Source organism: Euprymna scolopes, chromosome 26 (genome assembly GCF_053919585.1).
Source record: "Euprymna scolopes isolate OS-2025 chromosome 26, ASM5391958v1, whole genome shotgun sequence".
Lineage (NCBI taxonomy): Eukaryota > Metazoa > Mollusca > Cephalopoda > Sepiida > Sepiolidae > Euprymna > Euprymna scolopes.
The window spans coordinates 31,517,770-31,538,891 of record NC_136507.1 but is presented as its reverse complement, the minus strand read 5'-3'; the positions used below and the strand labels follow the sequence as shown (position 1 = coordinate 31,538,891).

Genomic DNA, 21,122 nt, shown 5'->3' with positions numbered 1-21,122 from the left:
TTTCGCTGCGATTGCCAGCTTGATAATGCAATGATTTCTGAATTACATCTTATGTACTATATAAACACACACACACACTTAAGCGTCCGCAGGGTATGATGACCTTGTAGAAATTCTAACATCAGCTCAACTCTGCATGAATATAGATAGTCTAAATAGACGAGGCCTGAGAAGTATAATCAATTTCTCTATTTTTGTTCCCACTCCATCACTCTTTTCATCTCTCCATCCACTATCAGCATCTAAGGCAGATAACATCTAGCAGAAAATAACATAAATTTTTCCTCTTCGTCTCTCTCTCTCTCATATATATATATATATATATATATATATATATATTGTGTATTTAGGCAGCGTGTTTTCATTCTAACAAACGTTACTATATATAGCATTAAGTGTCTCTGTTTAATTATTCATTTTTTTAAACAGACACCTCGTGCTATATACATGATAACGTTCGTTTGAATTATATATAAATATATAATCTTTATTTATTTGTATATTTTGTTTGCGATGGTTTTTGAATGAATTTTTTTTATACAAAAGAGCATTTTTACCTTAATGCTAGTTCAGGCTAATTTTCTCTTTGCTAATGCAGTTCCCCCAGATGTGTAACTTGTTCCTAACTATGATTAATGCAAAAATGCTTTTTCATATAAATAATTGAATTAATTCAAAATGTATGATAAATAAAATTAAATTAATGATATCTATAAAATAGTACAGTCAGAAAATTTACAAAGTCTACCAGTTTGAAAGAAGAAACTATTAGACTAGAAGGATATTGGGCATCTAGGGATCTATACAGTGTAGGGGTGGGATTTTGCTTCTTGTCAGGTTAGTCAAAGACATTTACATCAAAGACGTATAAGTGCTTCAAGTTTGTTCCATTAAAGTACTTGTAAAATGTGAACATGGATACAACATTTTGGTGATGGGACAGAGGTTAGAGTTTGGTTGAAGATGTGGGACCTATTAGGCTGGAAACTCATTTTTTGGCCTTATCTAAGAGCTAGAGACTAGCGGCAGTTGCACTAGTCAAGATGTAACAACAGTACTCCATTCATAGGAGAGTGGTTGCTTTATAGAGATCTAGGATACTCTCGGGTGTGAGTAATTTTCTAACCCGATAGAGAGATCTCTATAGTATATAAGTTAAATTATATATACAGGGTGAGTCACGGGAAACGGATGTTTATAAGGAAAATAAAACTTAATATTAATCTTAAGCCAGTTTAAAGACTACCCTTACTCAAGGAGAGCAAGGAGCGTTCTAAAAACATCCGTTTCCTGTGACTCATCCTGTGTGTGTGTGTGTGTGTGTGTGTGTGTGTGTGTGTGTGTGTGTGTGTGTGATGAAATTCGACAAGATAGCTGAAGTTAATAACTATTCTTCAACTACTAAAGATAATTTAGAATCTGTAAGTTTAACTACTTTGCTGAAGAGAAACATAAAGGTTGACTTAATTACAATCATTTCTTCTTTTTTATCTTGTATTGCAGTGGAGATTTATCGATAAGAAAGATTTCAAAAACTAAATATACCACACAATTAGATGTTTTTTTTTTAATAGAATATATTTTTTGGTACAAATTACTCTGATCAAGTTTTAAAGAAAATAGGAAAAACGTGGAATATTTTAAGAATGAATTGGATGAATTGAGAAATTTTTTGGGAAATTTTTTTTGCGTGTTTTGGATGGTTTAGATTTATTTTATTAAATCTGTCGTGTTATTTTGATAATTTTTTCAGTTTATGTGGCCTTTTTCGGGTATGTCTTTTCAAACTCTTGAATCGATATGGAATTTCAAACTGAACTCTTCATTTAATTTATGGAAGTAGATTGTGTTCGTTCTATTAAAGGTCTGTGGCATAAAGAATAAAGGTATCAAGTAACTACTGGTTCTAGGTGACAGTCTTCTGAAGGTTGAAGGTTCAATCTCACTACACATAATAAAAGTTTTTTTTTTAATTAGAATTATGGCCATTGTGACATAGAAGACCAAATGAAAACTTGCCTTTTAAAAAAATTGATTTTTAGGGGTATTCGAGTTCAGTATGAACAAATATCACAGTTCAATTTATCGCCAGCAATGATGATAAGACTTTCATTTTTCCATATCATATCTAATACTTTAAAGTGGCTGCCATTTTTTTTTCTTGTTACATAAGACACATGCTCCAAACAATACAAAATATTCCCTCCCTATGTTAAGAATGGTGACCAATGAAAACAATATGAAATTGGATAATGAATAATTATCACTAATATCATAAAAATTACTTGTCAGCAATAAATTTAACTGATATTCGTTCATACCAGACCTGAATACTTTTAGAAATCAACTTTTTAATGGTGAGTCTTTATTTATCTAGGTCAGGGTTTCTCAAACTTCAGGACACCGTGGAGACCCTGAGCAGGGCAAAGGTTCTTCACAGAGCACTAACAAGATAATTTCTAAAATAAATATGGAAAACATTAATTTCAAATTTTAACACTAACTAATGACATTGTTTACAACTAAATTTTTTTTTTTGTTTTTGATGAATCAAAAATTGTTGCATTTTTTGTTTTTTATTTTCTTTTTCCAGTAAAAAAAAAAAAAAAGATAAAAAATTAAATGTCTGCAACCATTTAATTTTTCCATATAAAGAATTTGGTTCTCTTTAAGAAAAGGCTTCCAGAACTCTTCAGCCTTACTCACAGAGCCCCAAGGTTTCCATCGAGCCCACTTTGGGAAACCCTGCTCTAGGCCACATTGACCAAAATTAATTGACACTTCTATGCAATCATGGCTGATGGAATGAGAACAATGTATCTGTAAAGATTAAATAAAGGATTCGGTTTGAAATTCTGTCTAAATTTCAAAGTTTGAACCTGAAGGTTTGCGATTAGATCGTCCAAAATTGATAATAAAAACGAAAATGAGATTAATAATTCAAATGATAAAAATGAATTCAGAAATGATTGTATCACTCAATCTATTATGAGTTTCATCTTTTATTTATCTGCCTTCTGTCAAAGGAAAAATTAAACAAAAATGTCGGTTTTTAAAACAGAAAAGATATTACATTTTCATCCTCATCAAAATGATTTATTTGCTTGCCTCCGATAAATGCACAATTTGACACAAGGTCATTTATTTCTAGGGAATTCAGCTCCTTAAAAGTAGACTCTAGTCTGACAACAAAAATAGCCTGATTAGTCCCATTGGTAATTTCTTCACCAATGAGGATGCCCTAAACAGCAACCAATAAACTTATCTTCTTCCCAAAGGAGGAGACGGTAATAAAAATTTCACTGCCTCTGAATCTAAGAGGTGCGGCTGAGTGGATGGTCTCCTGAGAGTGGACAGAAATGATACTTTTAATTATTTGTTTGCAAATAAAAATTAAAATATATTCCTTTTACAAATTAGGCACAAGGACATGAATATTGTGTAAGGTGTGTGGTTGATCATTCTAACTATTCTATCTCTAAACTAGACACATATTGACCCATTCTTCCAAACACGTGTTCTTTTCATTATTTCGTAGTTTATCCATCTCCTTCACTTCAGCAGTTACCATAATACCACATTTACTCTATGGGATACCCTACTTAAAATATTCTTAATGGTTTCAAATTAATTTTGTTTATACATTTTATATTTACAATTTCATGAAAAATGATGGGCCAGTTGGACAACACGAAACATCTCAAAGAAAGAAAGAAACCAGATAAAATCCTAGGCTGGTTAAAAATGTAATTTTTATCTACTATAAATATAGATAGATGTACTAAAGCATTCAGCAGGGTATGATGACCTTGTAGAAATTCTAACATCAGCTCAACTCTGCATGAATATAGATAGTCTAAATAGACGAGGTCTGAGAAGTATAATCAATTTCTCTATTTTTGTTCTCACTCCATCACTCTTTTCTTCTCTCCATCCACTATCAGCATCTTAGCTGGATAAAATCTAGCAGAAAATAATATTTGCCTCCTATATATATATATATATATATATATATATATATATATATATATATTACTAGATATTTTATTTACCTTATCAAGATCCAAAGGCCACTCGAGGATAAAGGTTAATGAGTGTCAGGTGAGGCAACACACTGAGCAATAATGGTTGTTTCCATTCAACTTAAAAACGACCAGATTATAGAGTTAGCTGAGAAAGTAGTCCTGCGGTATTGTGTTCCACAAATGGATAGTTCCTGGAAATAAACTTTGGTCATGCAATTTTCATTTAATTTTAGGCACAAATAGAGAGTAAGGAATCTTCTATTTGGTGTCTAATCTCTATGCCAATGAAGAAACTGTAATTCAATAAAAAATTTGTATCATCTCAGTAACGGCCGTACGCAAATTGGTTGTTGATTTTGAATTCTTGGAGCCTAAATGAATGATTTTTACATGAATTATATTACCTCATACATTTTTATATTAGTGTTGGGACGATTAATCGAACTCGGGAATCTGAAAATTTGGGGGTGTCGGAATCTGAAAAATTTGTGCGTTTTTTTTTTTTTTGTTTTTTTTTTTATGCGAAAAAATGGATTCTTTTAATTGCTTTTTTTATTTGCTTTTGTTTAAAGTAAAATTTTCAGTAGTAATGATAATGATAATAATAATAATAATAATAATAGTAATGATAAAATAATAAATATTTAATGATTTTAAACTACCAATAAAACTAAAATCAATAGATCATCCCCACAAGTGTATTTTTACGTTTAGGAAAATATCTTCCCATTTAACATGTGTTTTACGGTAGTCAAAGAAAAATTAACAACTTTAACTATATTGAAAGATTTATAAAGAATCAGAATCAGGAATTTAGTAGAGAATCTGGAAAAATATTGGAATTGTCCCATCACTAATATATTATAGAAATCTCACCTGTCTGTTTAAATGTATCCATGTTTGTATGTTTGCCTAAAACTTTCCACAGAGGCGACGGATTTTCACAAAATCGGTATCATTTCCTTCGGACAACAAATATCAAAAAATTGGCCAAAAACATTAATTCTTTCACCCTCAACTGGGCCCTTTTCTACAAAGAGGGGTCGCTTTTTTTTCACCGATATTTTCAAAAGTCGTCCCCTCTTTTTGATTGACTAGCTTTAATTTAAACCTTCGCCACTTCTGGTTTGGTGATGGACACAACAGCAAAGACGTCAGGTTTTTTTTTTTTTTTTTTTTCTCCAACGTTCTTTTCCTTTGCGGTACAGGTTCGAGCTTGCCTGCCTACTACCCCTCCCCCTTTTTTTAACACACACCTCCAAACACCCGGGCAATGCCGAACACTTAGGCTAATATATATATATATATATATATATATATATATATATATATATATATATATATAATGAAAATCGTCTTTTTATCTGCTTTAAGGTTTTGATTTGCAATTGTATACAGTGCTCAATACCTTCTCAGACAGAACTTTATAATACTTTAAAAGTATGACATGTTTTTACTGTCATTACCATGGTTTCATTGGCTCTTTCAATCCTCTGATGATGCAAGGAACGAATTTGAAATCAACTTTACGTTTCATGATGATCATTCAGTGTATGTGTGAATGAATTTCTTCATATTTGATGAATAAAAAAAAATATTTCTTGCTAAGTATGTATTTTAATCTATTTAGCTTTGAACACATCATCTCATCCTCGGCGGTCTGATTGTTATTTTATGTATTTTCAAATATAGTTGTTTTAATTTCCTTACTAAAAACTCTGAGAATCGAACATTTTTCAATTGCTCTTCGGTTGTCCTACTTGGTTTCATCATGGATAAAAAAAAAGTTATGGATTAATTAGGTTTCAAGGACCTCAGAAAATATGTAGTTGACTTGGGCGCTCTTTAAAGAAATGGATCATAAAGCATGTTGACTTAAGGGGAAAGATTTATTTTAAGAATGAAAAACGGGGGAGGTACTAAATTTTTTAAAATTCTTTTTACAAAATGTTTTAACAAACGAATAAACTGTTGTCAAAATTAAAGATTGTATTTTTTTTTTTTTTTTTTTTAGGTTGCATGTGTTTTAGCGTCCTAAATTATCGGCTTATTATCTATTTGTTTTTAGTGGACACAGCTAGATCAGAAGAAACTTGTGTAAACCCAATCATCTTTTTCATTTTACCTTACTTTCTGGGGTTTTTGAAACTTGATTGATCCGGAGTTATTATTAAAACTGGCCTGGTATCATACCTTGTTATAGTGTGGTGTAAACACAGACCTAATTATTCCAATCTTTTTGTTTTTTATCCATAGAAGATGCATATTTCTTTGGATGCTTTTTACAATTTCCAATCTGCTATAAATATGTAATTCGAATTTTGTTTAGAGATTGCAGTGTATGAGTTAAGGTAAACATACACAGTACTACGAAAATTAAAAGATTTTATTGACATAAAACTTTTTGATTTCTTTTGAAAATTTCTAAAAGGAAAGAAAGTGGAGTTTCTTATTGAACTGCAACAGTCATAGTTCTAGCATTGGTCAAAGACATGCAAGTATGAGTTTGTTTCATCGTGTGTATTTTCTGCCACAAGTTTGTGAGAATCATATAATATGTGATATCAACTTACTTTGGAACCAAAGACGATGACTGTTCAATCTCAAGAGACAATGGATGCCCCCTATAAGGGTAACTCCGCATGTAATTATGAGGCAAGGGTTGCGCAATCTCCAACCACACCTCTCCTGAATTGGCACTGTATGAGTCTAGTGGCAAGGAAAAGACCAAGACGATTGGAAATAATGCCGAGATAAGCAGAGAATACATACAGCACCCAGCACTCCTAAATGGTCACCCATCTGGTACTGGGCAGGCTTATCATTGCTTAACTTTGGGGATTTTGCGAGAACCAGTGTGTCAACGTGATTGTGCCGTACATAACCAAAGACAGCAAGCTAACAATTGATCTGGTCTGTTTGAGTTTTTGAGTTTTATGATGGCAACAAAACTCTAAAAAAAAGGTCCCACTATATTTTTAACCTTTTTTTTTTCTTCTTCTCGTAGGTTCAAAATTAAATATTTGAATTTTAAATTTGTGTTTTGATCAAAATGAGGTTCGTTTTTTTTTTTTTTGCTAAGGAAATTTAGCGATTTCTCCGTAAATTTGCAAGGATGTGAGTTCTTCGGGTTTTTAATTTAAAAAACACACACACACACACAAAGGCCAAATCGCTAGAGCTTTATATCCTTTTTTTTTTATCATTTAATTCTGTTTTACTTTCCTTCTCTTTTGCTTTATGTTTTTTTTGGGGGGGGGGTGATTCTTTTTTGTCTTCCTCTTCTATGTCATATTTTCCTTTTTCTTTTCTTTTCTTTTTTTTTTTTTTTTTTCATCCCAAACAAGGCATATTTCCATTTGGTCAAAAGCAGCTACTATTTCCAATAATTTTTGACGGGATTGTAGGGAGTTGAGTAGCTAGATGTCTCTTCACATTACATTTAAACTTCTGCATGTCAGTACAGTCAGGAAACAGAATTTCAAAGTCTAACAGTCCGAGGGAAGTAGCAATTAGAGAAAAAGGCTTTTCGACATCTAGGGACCTCAACAGTGAAGGCGTGGGATTTTGCTGCTTGTCGTGTTGGTCAGGAATGTACATGTCGAAGGGGTGACAAGTTCATAGAGTTCATCAAAGCACATTTCATTAAAGTGCTTGTAGAATAGGCCTGGTTATGCTTTATTTTCTTTTGCCCTCTTTCTGAAAATGTTTTTCCATACTTCAAGCAATTCATGGGTAGAAGACTTTTGTTTTATCAATGAACGTCTTTTTTTGTTCTTTAAAGCATATCAATCGATACTTTCAAGAAAAAAAAATAGTATTGTAATTTGTAAATTAACACGCTTCGCTACCCCTTCCTCCTCCTCCCCCCCAAAAAACTGAAATTCTACAATTTTTTTTAGACGATTATGAGTGAAGTCCCCCTCTCCACTCCCTGATTGAGAAATACATCTCAGTTGAAGACTTTTTGCCATTGTTTTTATCATTTGATATGATGTGCAATTTTTGTTTTTAAAAACACTGTTTTGATTTGGCTCCTATTGTAACAGAATGCAAACACATGCAAATACTGAGCCGTGCGTGAAATGACGTCACGATAAGTAAAACGAAAACAACTATAAAAAATAGAAGTCAGAGAGAAGGAGCACAATCACGTTTTATTTGGAAAAGTACCTGGAAATAAATGTTGTTACAAAAAAAAAAATAGGAGTAGAGTTATTACTTGTCCTATGTTCCTTATGCGTAATGTTACACTATATGCTAGAAAAATACCGATATTCTGTTGTTGGATATTTTTTTAATATTTGGTGAATGTCTTAAACTTTGCGCAGTGTACATTTCTTGGCTTTTTACTACAACAATGCTCTGTGGTAAAATTGTTTTTGACTTATGCCATAAAACTTTCCATTCAGATTTTGATTAATATACTAGAATGCCGCCCTGCATTGCCTGGTTGTAAAATACGCTTAAATATATTTTAATTTATGTAGATTTTGTATTTATTATTATAGCGCCAATTCTCTATCGATTATTATATTATACCTAATATAATAGTCATTATATTGTACCCAGTATAATAGTGATTTCAAAAATTAAAAAAAAAAAAAAAAAAAAAAAGCCATCAACTAGAATCGAAACCAACACATTTAATTATCAGATAAATAATGTATTTAAAAACTTATGTATTAGTTACAGTATTGAATCCGACAATTTTTTTTTCCGTAAAATCGTGCAGGCATCAAGACAGTTGGATTTTCACAGATATACCCATTCAAGCAAGCAAGGATGCCTGGACACTCCACAGTTTTATGATTATTAAAATTTATAAATGGCTGACATAAATTTTTGAAGCATTCAAATTGGCAAATAGAATATATAATATAGGTGAATTAAAGTTCAGTAGTAAAAGTCAGCCATTCAATTGTGTACAGTGTTCTATATTTCAACATAAACTTGTAAAATAAAGCCTTTTATTCCACTAGTTCTTTGACCTTGTTACCTTTTAAATAAAAAGTAAAAGTGACAAGCTTCTGGGTTTGACCTTTACTCCTGATCTGAAATGGAACACGTACATCAAGTCTGTTGCCAAGGTCGCTGGAAAGATGGTGGGATCCTTCTACCGCTCCAGAAGATATCTCACTACTGATGCAATTCTCTATCTATATAAAAGCCAAGTACGTCCAAGGATGGAATACTGTTGCCATATCTGGGCAGGAGCTGCTAAAAACAGCCTATCCTGCCTTGACAGAGTACAAAATAGACTTCATGGCTTAGTGGGGGATGCCCTTTTCTCTACCCTGCAACCTCTCTCCCACAGAAGAGACGTTGCGAGCCTATCCTTGTTTTATCATTATTTCCATGGCAGGTGCTCGTCTGAACTCCAATCTCTGGTCCCCCCTCGCCAATCTTTCACGAAAAACACCCGTCTAGCTGAATCCACTGTGAAAAACTTCCCCCACTCTATATCTGTGCCTAAATCAAAACGCGGATTCCATGAACAAAGCTTCTTTCTTAGAACTGCATGCCTGTGGAACTCTGTTCCGTCTGCCTGCTTCCCACCTGACTACAACTTGGATGTCTTCAAGTCAAACGTTAACAAATTCCTAATGAACCACCCCCTTAAGTAAACACTTCATCAAATCTCCACACTAACATAATGTACTTGCAATAACCCTTATCCCTGAGTGGCTTCCTGGCCTTGATAAGTCGTGATCACTGTAAAAAAAAAAAAAAAAAAAAAATTACAGTCAGTTTTGGCAAATATTAGTGTGTTCTTAACAACCAAAAATTATTTTCAATCGATTTCATTGAATTTGATATTTAATCCAATCAAGTTTTGTTTTAATCACTAATATCATAGAGAGGGAGGAATTAACTCTTCTACAATCCCAAGTCCTCTTCTTGCCACCAATAACACTAGAAAAATCTAATTTGAGTCAATTTTTAAAATTTTGCTATTTACTTCCTCTTCCTTTTTAATAAACGGTTCCTTTCAATTGAACATTTTTTTAACATCCTTAGACAAAATCGTTTCATCACGTTTTATAATATTTCTTAATAACATTGGCATCTTAGGCATATTAATAAGACCATGACTTGATAAGACATGATTTCGAGTTCAATTCCTGTTTGAGGGTGCAGAAATTTTAAATTGCAGTCTTCTTACTTTAATGGAATGGGAAAGAAAGAAATGGTTGATGCCATTTTCTTTTCTTTTTTTCTTTTTCCAAGAGGACGCAAAATCTTTATATTTATTGTTAACTCGAATAATGTATTTTTGCAGGTGAAAGAATTATATTTCAGTCACATAAATTAACAATGAACATAATAATTATCAAGCAACGCTGAGTCAGGACAGCTAGTTTTGTAAAAACTAATAAGGTTGTTGGGAGAAATGGTTGAATCGCTAAACTACTCCAGAAAGAACGTCTAATACGTTCCTCTACCTATATAGGGGTCAGATACGTCCCAATATAAAGTGATGCTTCCACATCGGGGAGGCACCACTCAGAGCACTCTTGCCTTAACAGAGTGCAAAATAGACTTTGCAAGCTAGTGGGGATTTCTACAGCCTCTTTTTTACAGAACTTTCGTTATTTTCCTGGAAGGTGTTGCTCCACTAACACTAAGCTCCATTTTTTTTTTTTTTTTTTTTTTTTTTTTTTTTTCTTCTTCTTCTTCTCCAAGGCATTAACAACAAGAACTTACTACAGTTACAAAGAACTTTTCTTTCTTTTGTGTGCCTATCATCAGACAGAATTTCCATGAAAGGGATTTCTTTCCAAGAAATTCTCATCCATCGAACACATTACCAGTTTTCTGCTGACTTCAAATCTAATGCCTATAAATACTTTTGATGGACTATCTCCATACGTAATCAAACTTTATTCAATCCATTAATTGTTCAGTTTTCTCATAATATATCATCTTCCAACTACAAATACATCCGTCACGTTATTCTGTAGTGGTTTTAGGGGTTTGGATTACTGTACATATAGATTCGAAAAAGTTGTCAAAAAACAAATATATAACAAATAAATATTATCAAAGGATAAGTTACTTTTCTGCCAAACTGGATACATTTTTTGTGTTTTTATTCAATGTAACATGTTTATTCAGCTCAAAACACATGCAATTTTTACCGATGTATTGGAAAATTCAAAATGGCGCCCGACACTCTGTTTAACATGGTAAGTTTGGGAAAAGGTGTTATGAATAATAAACTAGACAAAATACTATTAAAAAAACACCGAATATATGTCATCATGTCACGGTAACATATATTGAGCGAATTTCTAACAGTATTTTGTCTAGTTTATTATTTATAATACCTTTTCCTGAACTTACCGTGTTAACGAGAGAGAGAGTCGAGCGCCATTTTGAATTTTCCAATACATCGGTAAACACTTTATGCTTTTCGAGCTGAATAAACATGTTACATTGAATAAAAACACGAAAAATATATCCAGTTAGGTAGAAAAGTAACTTATCTTGCCTTTGATAACATTTATTTGTTATATATTTGTTTTTTGCTTTTGTTTTTTTGACAACTTTTTCGAATCGATGTGTACAGTAGTATAGACCCGGTTTTAAATGGTGACTGATTAGTAAAAAAAATAAATAAATAAATAAAAATTTGTTTCTTGTCCTGAAATGAAATTATGCTTTGCTATTTTGATGTATAATTTTTTTACTTTTTCTTTTCATATTTTTCGATGATGTCTTCCTCCCCCCCCCCACCAATTTTTTTTTATAATTAAATGATCAACTATTATGTTTAAGCTTTTCATTATTTTTATGCGAATATTCCCCCCCCCACCCAAAAAAAAATGTTCAGTTTATTTTGTGCACTAAAAAGTTTTTGTCCAAGAAAAGAAATAGCCGCCACAGATGAAAGCATCGAAAGAATGAAGTTTAAAATGTCAAAATGATTTTAAAAAAAAAATGTCAAAAAATTAGGAAAATTCATCGAGTAGAAAGTTATTTATAGTTAAAAGTAATATTTACGGAAAACGATAAAATTGCATTTTTCTTAGAGTAGATGATGAAGAGTTCACACACAGGGGGACATAACTCGGAATGCAAAATTTAGATTAGATAGCTTCCGACATAGGGATAGATTTTTTTTATTATTATTAAAAACACAATAGTAGTTCTACTCGATGAATTTTCGTAATTTTTAGAAGCATTGTTGTTTTTGCTGCTTAAAAGGATCTTTTTATTATTATTATTAATCTGTCGATTCTATCTTAACAAGCACCAATTTTTATTTTTATTTCCATTTTTAACATTTTTCTTATATAAAATTTTAAAAGCTAAATTTAATATTTGCTGTATCGTTTGGTTAATTTAATTAGTTATGAATTGAACCAAATGCATTTTATTAAAGTGACGTTTTTTAATCTCTATAGAATTATTGGATATAACTATCTTCCAAAAGTTTCAAGCGTTTAATACGAGTATTTTTTAAGAATGAAAAAAAAAAAATAGTTTAAATTACTTTGTATTCGACGGTTTAAATGCTTCCAAATTCCTTTCAAATGTCGACAGGTCAGAAAGTGCTTTATTCTTTTATTTTCAACTATTAGCAAAAGATGAAAATGGTTGATTTGTTTTACGAAGAAACCGAAATGCATTCTGATGGATATAATTTCGTATTTATTATGAATAGAATTTTTTATAAGTTTTAATACATTACGTTATCGTGTTATTTTTTATTTTAATAAAAAGAAAATAGTAACTAAGTCACACAGGGGGCGAGAAACTCAGATAAACACGAGAAATGGTCGTTTACTTTTATTTAGAGAAATTCTGGCGAAATGGCCGAAATATTTCAGCGTCCCTCCCTGTCCTGGAATTGAACTAAGTCACCTACTATGGTTCTTTTATTTCTATTTTTTTCTAAACCAAAAGGATAGGGTATATCTCGACTGCGCCACTATTGTAAAAATGAAATCGTACTTTGGAAGGCGAATAAAAATATTTGTGCATTTTCCCCCCCTTTTCGATAACTGCGTTTTAGAAAATCATATAAAAACTAATAATGGCGTCTCTATTTTCTATATAAATTCTAAGCACATGCACAACCAAAATACTATATGCATTCTGTGTTGAATTTATCTTTCTGTTTTACTGCAAGCTAAAAGAAAAAAGAAATGACATTTTTTAGTGTTGGGGTTTATTTTATTGCTTAAAAAGTTCAGAAAATAATAAATAAAAAGTATATATATATATATATATAGAGAGAGAGAGAGAGATAGGAAGAAAAAAAAATAGGTCAGTGCAATTTTGTTAGAACCAACATCAGACAAAATACTACTCCCACTGCAACTCCTATAACACCCCTCCGTCTTTCTGTCTGTTTGCTAGATATCCCCCTCCCTTTCCTGTCTTAATACACTCCCCTTCTCCTACTATAATGTAAATAGTACCCAACGATTGAAATTACGTATAACTACAAAAACCATTTTTTTTTCACCGCGCCAGGAGGGGGGGGGGGGTCAAAGTAACCGAATCGAAAGAAAGAAATTTTTTTTCAGAGTATATTAGTATTTTATTATGAAATGGAAAGTGATAGTGATTAATATTCAGGCTGTTTTTCTCATCTTGTTATTTTTTTTCCACACTGTTTCGGCCGATTTACTCTTCGATCTTCTCTAGGCTTATCTCTAAATCAAACTTTATGCCAAACTCGGCAGCGTGTACAAAATTCCGAATTGAACCCTTTATTTAATCCACGTGAATTGTTCTCAATAGTTAACCATGATTTGGGCGAAAGCGTTAATTATTGGTTTAATTAATGGGTTTAGCTCATAATTCCATTAAGGCTCCAGAGTTGGAAAAAAAAAAAAAAAACACCAATTCTTAAGTTTATGCATGTCAAGAATGTTTCAGGTTACATTGGCCAAAATGATGTGATTATGAACAAAGATGAAAATCAAACATTTTTTTTTTATCGTATTTTTTATGGATTGATAATGCGATCGTCATCTAATTTATCATCGTGTATATTTCTTATAAGGCAATCGTAGCCATTTTCATAAAAAAATATTTTCCTGTTTAGAAATAAATTTCATCTTACAATTTTTTGTAATTATAAACATTTTGGGGTTTGTATTACTGTACACATAGATTCGAAAAAGTTGTCAAAAAACAAATATATAACAAATAAATGTTATCAAAGGCAATATAAGTTACTTTTCTACCAAACTGGATACATTTTTTGTGTTTTTATTCAATGTAACATGTTTATTCAGCTCGAAAAACATGCAGTGTTTACCCATGTATTGGAAAATTCAAGATGGCGCCTCACTCCCTCTTTAGCACGATAAGTTAGGGAAAAGGTGTTATAAATAATAAACTAGACAAAATACTATTAAAAACCCGCCGAATATATGTCAACCCATGTCACGGTAACATATATTGAGCGGGTTTTTAACAGTATTTTATCCAGTTTTTTATTTATAACACCTTTTCCCAAACTTACCGTGTTAAAGAGGAAGTCCGACGCCATCTTGAATTTTCCAATACATCGGTAAACACTGTATGGTCTTCAAGCTGAATAAACATGTTACATTGAATAAAAACACGAAAATTATATCCAGTTTGGTAGAAAAGTAACTTCTTGCCTTTGATAACATTTATTTGTTATATGTTTTTTTTTTTTTTTGACAACTTTTTCGAATCTATGTGTACAGTAATACAAACCCACATTTTGCGTACATTACAAGTTAGAACGGAAATAGCATTCCCTTAACTAAATGCGTAGATTTTATAAATACAACTTCTTCAAAATATCTGTCCTCATATTAAACGTTTTGTTCAGATTTGTTGGATAAAAATGAGTTCTGATTAAAAAATATAACGTGATTTTATTTATTTATTTTTTATTGTTATGAAAGAATTATTTACCTGGTGTTGCCCGGGTAGGAAGCTTAGAAAAAATAATTTCCAAATAGTCTAGTTTATTTACCCCCCCCTCCTTTTTTTTTAAGGATTGATTTTAAACAAACATCGTTTTAGTTTTCCCGTATTTTATTACAATAAATATTCAACTGAATAGTATAAAATAGAAAATATTTCAATAAAGTTGCGTATAGACGAGAAACTCGCACACAAACACAATCTTATTTAAAATAGTTCTATAAAAACATAGTATTATTTTTTCAGCAGTAGTAAAGAATATGTCGAAAAAAATGTTGGAAAATGAAACTTAGGAACGAAAAAAAATGTCTTAGAAACTCTATATCGAATAATAACGAGTTAAAACCATATTTTATTTTTATTATTTTATTCATTTATTTGTCCTATAAAACTGTTTCCTTCCTAATCCATTAAACTCCGCCTTTCATAATTTTTTTTCTTCTCTCTTTTTGTACTATGAAAGCAGTCGACATTCATTTCTAACTCTCTAACTCCCCTTCCTCCCACTTCCGTCTTTCGCAACCAACTCCGCCCTTCCCTCCCATCTATTTCCTCTAAGCCCGGCCATGTGTAATATGAAAAGCAGCCGGCCTCGTTTTTTTTATATTATTCTTGCGCGAACCAGGAAATCATATCTCGGGGGAGACGAATAATAATAATAAAAGAAAAACCTCTCACATATTCTATGATATTCATATACTGCTACTACTAAAAGCGTCAAGCCTCCTACTCCTTTCTTCGTTTTCTAGTTTTCTTTATAAAATATGTCTGTGCGTGTGTAGTAAGTCGGTAGTCGGGTCGACATTCTACACCCTTCTACCCTACCCATATCTACAAACACAGCGGCGGACTGATCCGATTTTTTTTTCCGCCGTGAGTGAAGCGGTCAGCTGCATATAAGGACATAGTAATATCTATAGAGAGAGGTAGGAGAGGCACAACGAACTCGACTATAAAAAAAAAAAAACGCCCTTTCTTTCTAATTCCGCCCTAGCAACGTGGTTCTCTGCGAAACAAAGTTGGTTTTCTTTTTTTCTATTCCTCTACTGAAAAACTAGTTGTGCACCGACAACTGTGTCCCAGCCATTTTTTTTTAAATTTTTTTCACTTGCATGGGATCTATAGTGACGGGGCACTATGTCTCCTCGTAGCGCGCACTACGCCTCTATCCGTGTGTGACGTCACGCCGCTACAGCGTAGTGCCGTGCGGAAGAAGTTTTACTAATGGCGTCCAATCCACAGGCGTCGTCGACATCAACATCAGCATCGCCTCCGCCGGGTTCTTCTCCCACGGCCAACCCTTTGCTGGCCGGTACTAACATTCCCTTACCGGCGGCCGGAGTGGTCAACGAAGATGTCCCCATACTGGTTATGCCGCCACCTCCGAAGGAGCCCCACCAATATGATAGCAAAAAAACAAAAGAGGCGACTAAGTACAGTGCGAAAATTTTCCGCGACTTTTGTCATAGTCGCGGCATCTCCACCGCGATTGAAGATATGGCCAAGAACGAACTGGACGAATTACTGACCGATTTCTATATCAATGTCCGCACCCAGAGTGGGCAGTACTATAGCTTCTCATCGTTGGTCGCCCTCCGACACGGCCTGAATCGGTACCTGAAAAATGTGAACATCGTTAACGACCCGGCTTTTCGGAAGTCTAACCTATCGTTCAAAGTTGCCCTGAAGCGCCTCAAAGAAGCGGGTAAGGGTTCGATCGAGCACAAGGAGCCGATCAGCCAGGCCGACATGGCCACCCTCTACTCCCACTCGCAGGTCTTCAACCCGAACACACCTGAGGGTCTTCTCAACAAAGTCTGGTTCGAGGTCACTTTCTATTTTTTCCGAAGAGGACAAGAAAATCAGCGGTATTTAACTCCGAACCACTTTGGTTTCGCTACCGATGAGTACGGGCGGAAGTATGTCTATAAACGGAAATCCCTTTCTATATATACGAACGGATGTAACATGGACCCTACAACTTCCTCCTCCGGGGAAGGTCGCGGGGTGAGAATGTACGCCACCGGTAATGCCGTATGTCCCGTGGCCACGTTCGAGCGCTACCTGCGGAAGAGGAACCCGCATGAATCTGCCCTCTTTCAACACCCTAGGACCACGTCGTTCCAGGACTCCATCTGGTACAATGCCTCCCCCCTGGGTAAAGAGGCCCTGTCCACGATGATGAGAAGGATCTCCCTCACTGCTAAGCTGTCCAGGGTTTACACTAATCACTGCATAAGGGCAACCGCCAAATTTGTCCTTTTTCAAGTGTTTGATGCGTTCCAGCAGTTCGATCCTCAACAGGGCAGTGCCAGTGGTTCCATAGGGGCCCAGTCACTACCGATGGCTGGTATAAACTCTATTCCTGGCTTGAGCACTCTAACCTCTCATGATCTGACGGGTACGCACGATGCAGCGGTTGCTGGGGCCCTCAATTTCGCTGGACATCCGGCTGGCTTGAGAGTAGCTATGGTGCAAGCAGACGCAGAAAATAGTTTTATTAGTGCAGCACATTTGCCAAATCTCAGTGAAATCGCCCTAAACCGACAGGTAAGATTCAAAACGGTTGATTTTCAGGTATTTAAAAAAAAAAAAAAAAGACGTCGAACCTTTTCTCGCACTTGTGTATATCTCGTGGCACTCGCATAACAAAAACACAATTCGCTTAAAAAAAGAGAGAAAAAACAATGTTTTTTGTTTGTTTTTGTTTTTTGTACTTTGCTTGCATAGTTTGATTTTAGGAAGGAAGAGGGGATCCTCTTCTGAAATTTAAAAACTTTTTTCGGGCACTTGTAAAAGTCTATTCTTAACTTCGAAATAAAGAAACGTATTTCGATTGTGTATTTTCCCCCCTTTTTTCTGCTAGTTAGATTTATCCCTTGCTTATATCTTGACGACATAAACTTTTTTTTTTTTTTTTTTGTAGAAATAAGAGCGGGCGGCGGGCCTGAACGAGAATACCCCCCCCCCTATAATTTTTATAGTATGTTTTAGAATATAATATAATTTTCGAGGTTGGGAGTGTTCCGAAAGCCGTTCTTAACATGGGGAAGTTTGGGTGTTTATCGTTCAAGTCCGCCGAAATAAGATTAGAAAATTTACGTTAAAAAAAAAACATTGATTGTTGCCTACGGAATTTTGAATGTTTATGACTTTTTTTTTTCTTTTTTATGCAAGTTACAAATAAGTAGAAAATTAAAATGTTTTCACTAATTTCCCAACTGTATTTATTTTCCCTTTCACAATTTATGTCGCCAGTAGTAACGTTTATGCGTGTGTGTCTATCAGTTGGTTTTAATTTTCTTATCAGTTTCTTCAAGCTGAGGATAGGGCATCCTACCGGATGCCAAACATTCACCTATTTATTGTGTGTGTAATGCCATTGGTTTCAAAACAATTGTAAACAAAAACTGTTTCGGATTTTCTCAGTATTTTTTATTTGCAATCAACAATTACATTTTTAATGCGTTTTTTTTTTTTTGGGGGGGGGGGGCTTTTGTAGTTCTTTGTTTCATATTTTTGCTTGTAATTAATTAAAAAAAAACACTGTACTACTAGTCTGTGCTGAAATAATATTATTTAGAAAGCCATTCTTAACATGGGGAGGAGAGGGTGTTTTGTACCTATTCTGTATTTTAACCTTACAATTTAATAAAAACATATCAAAACTTTAATGAAACTTGAAAATACTATTTAAAAAAAAAATAGCGCGGAAGTGCAAGTGCACTTGCACTAGCACTAGAAAAAAATGTTTGTTTACATTTTTTCGATAAATATTCGATTATTAAAAATTTAATGTGCACTTATCAGTTACACTAGCACGAGAAAAACACAGACATGCGAATTTTTTTTTTTTTTTTTTTTTTTTCTGTTAACAGATAAAAAAAAACTGCTCTCGTCGATTAAAGTTGTTAAACATTTTGTAGGATTATCAAACATTTGTAAAATTTAATACCTTTCGAATCAGTTCGGAAATTTGAACGGCAGACTAAACTAAATCTCCAAACCGACTTTTGCCTAACTAAACTTTAAAATTTAGGGTGCTTATTTAGATTGGCACTTGTGGCAGCAATCTGAAAAAGAAAACTTAGTTTAGAGTTAGAAAAAATAAAGAAATCGGTTCGATTCAAACTCTGTAGGAATACCAAATTTATTTCCTTAATAAAAATATCTTTTAAATTGAAATTCTTTGGAGACTTTTTACCGGACTCGGTATTTTGATCATCTGGATACCTATTCCTTACAAGTACCGATTATTTTATTTTAATTAGCCATGTTTGTGTGTATGTAAAGAAAAAGAATTGACTACAATTCTAATTGTTTAAAGTTTGTGTGTGTGTGTTTTTTTTTTGTTTTTTGGGGGGGTTTTTGCGATTTTTTTACGTTTTTTAAATTCAACAAAAATTAATTAAATATTGTAATTTTTGGTTTTATGCACTCGTGTTACTGGGCTTTTTTATATAGCATTTTCAAATTAAAGCTTTACGATATCTTTTTTTTTTTTTTTTTGTCAGGTGAAAGTACAGAATAGTTACAAAACACTCTCCCCCCCCCCATGTTAAGAATGGTTTCAAAATATTGTTTCAGTAACATAAGTACCAAATTTTTCGGTATTTTTATGACTTGCCACAGCGTAGTATAAATACCCCCAACCTCTCCATATTAAGAACGGCTTTCGGAATAAACACCCTCAACCTCGATAGTCGTTCTTAACATGGGGAGGTTGGGAGCGTTTATACTACGCTTGGGAAGGTGATAAAAAAATACCTTTTTGTTTTGTTTTTTTGTAACTCTGCCTTTAATGGGACTCGTCGAAAACCCTCGGCTCCAACTTTTGGTCGATTTCGTTGTATTTCGCTCTTCAATTTTATTGCGCTTCGCAGTTATTTCGCTTTACGACGGATTTCGTCTTTTGTGTTTTCAATGATCGGCGCCATATTTTTGCCAAACGTTATTTTCTTGGAATTCCGATTTTATTTTGATGGAGTGACCGTTTGAAAATACCAGGTGCTCTGTATGAAACCCGATTCTAGTGGCCTTGTAAACCGAGTGCCCGTCTATCAATTTGAAACAATACTGGTCAGTTTGTTATGATCTGTGCCGATTAAACATTGGCCGGCGACGACAGGTTTGATTAAGAATTTTGAATATTTTGTGTCGGAATTTTTGCAATTCGTACAAGAATTTGAACTTACTGTGATCATAATGGCCAGCAAGTGTCAAAGGATAGGCCGAAAAAGTCGCACGTCTTTGACTTTAAATCGCAAGCTTGAAATGATCCGCCTGAGCGAGAAGGGTCTGTCGAATGCCGAGATTGGTCGAAAACTCGGCCTCTTGCGCCAAACGGTCAGCCAGATTGTCAACTCGAAGGACAGGTTCTTGAGGGCAGTTAAAAATGCCACCCCGGCTAACGCACTTATTATACGGGAACGGAACAGCCTGATTGTTGATATGGAGAAAGTTTTGCTTGAGTGGATCGAAGCTCAAAGCAAGAAACGCATTCCAATTAGCCAAAGTCTTATACAGAGCAAAGCCCGAAGTCTGTTTAATTCTTTAAAGACCCGGAAGGGCAACGAGGCGAATGGAGAACGGTTTGAAGCCAGTGGGGGTTGGTTTCGGAGATTCAAGGAAAGATTTCATCTCCGCACTATGAACATGAAAAACGAAATTTCTTGTAATAGTACAGCAAAGTATTTCGTTACTAAGGTACGTATGAACGTTTTATGTACGACAAGTTAAGACACGACGAATTACTCCTCCTGCTGATTCTTTATTCGTGATATTTATGCACGTCATTCGAGCAACCTGGGATTCTTGTGTCAAGAATTTTAGACAGGATGCATTTTTTGTTGTTTTGTTTTTGTTTGTTTTTTTTTTGTGTGTGTTTATGCATTACTGTCAGCGCACTCTTTTTAAATATTTTCTAGTTAAATTTAACTCTTACCATATATTTGTTTGTTAAATTGTTAGGTGAAACTAGAGAATAGTTACAAAACATCCACCCCTCCTCGTGTTAAGAATAGGTTTCTAAATGTTATTTCAGCACGGTAACATAGATGCACAAGCACTTTTTTTGTGTGTGTGCTAAGTCTTCGTAAAAATAAACTTATTTTTCCAGAACCGAGATTTAAGAGAATTGAATAATTTGTTGATATATTTACTTTTTGTCGTTTT

The 21,122-nt window shown here is 33.7% G+C and overlaps 1 protein-coding gene across 15 annotated transcripts in view; it reads left to right on the top strand.

The window, feature by feature from the left end:
- LOC145247969 (uncharacterized) overlaps positions 1 to 21,122 on the top strand; it is a 394,038-nt gene that overhangs the window by 330,397 nt on the left and 42,519 nt on the right. The window contains exon 1 of one of the 15 annotated variants that reach the window (XM_080109618.1): positions 15,572 to 17,498. The exons of 13 other annotated variants lie outside the window; for them this stretch is intronic. In XM_080109618.1, coding sequence (XP_079965744.1) covers positions 16,173 to 17,498 — 1,326 coding nt within the window. In that variant the 5' untranslated portion in view covers positions 15,572 to 16,172. Of the gene's footprint in view, positions 1 to 15,571; positions 17,499 to 18,797; positions 20,655 to 21,122 lie in introns of those variants that run through there. One more of the 15 variants, XM_080109631.1, reaches the window with a different exon arrangement.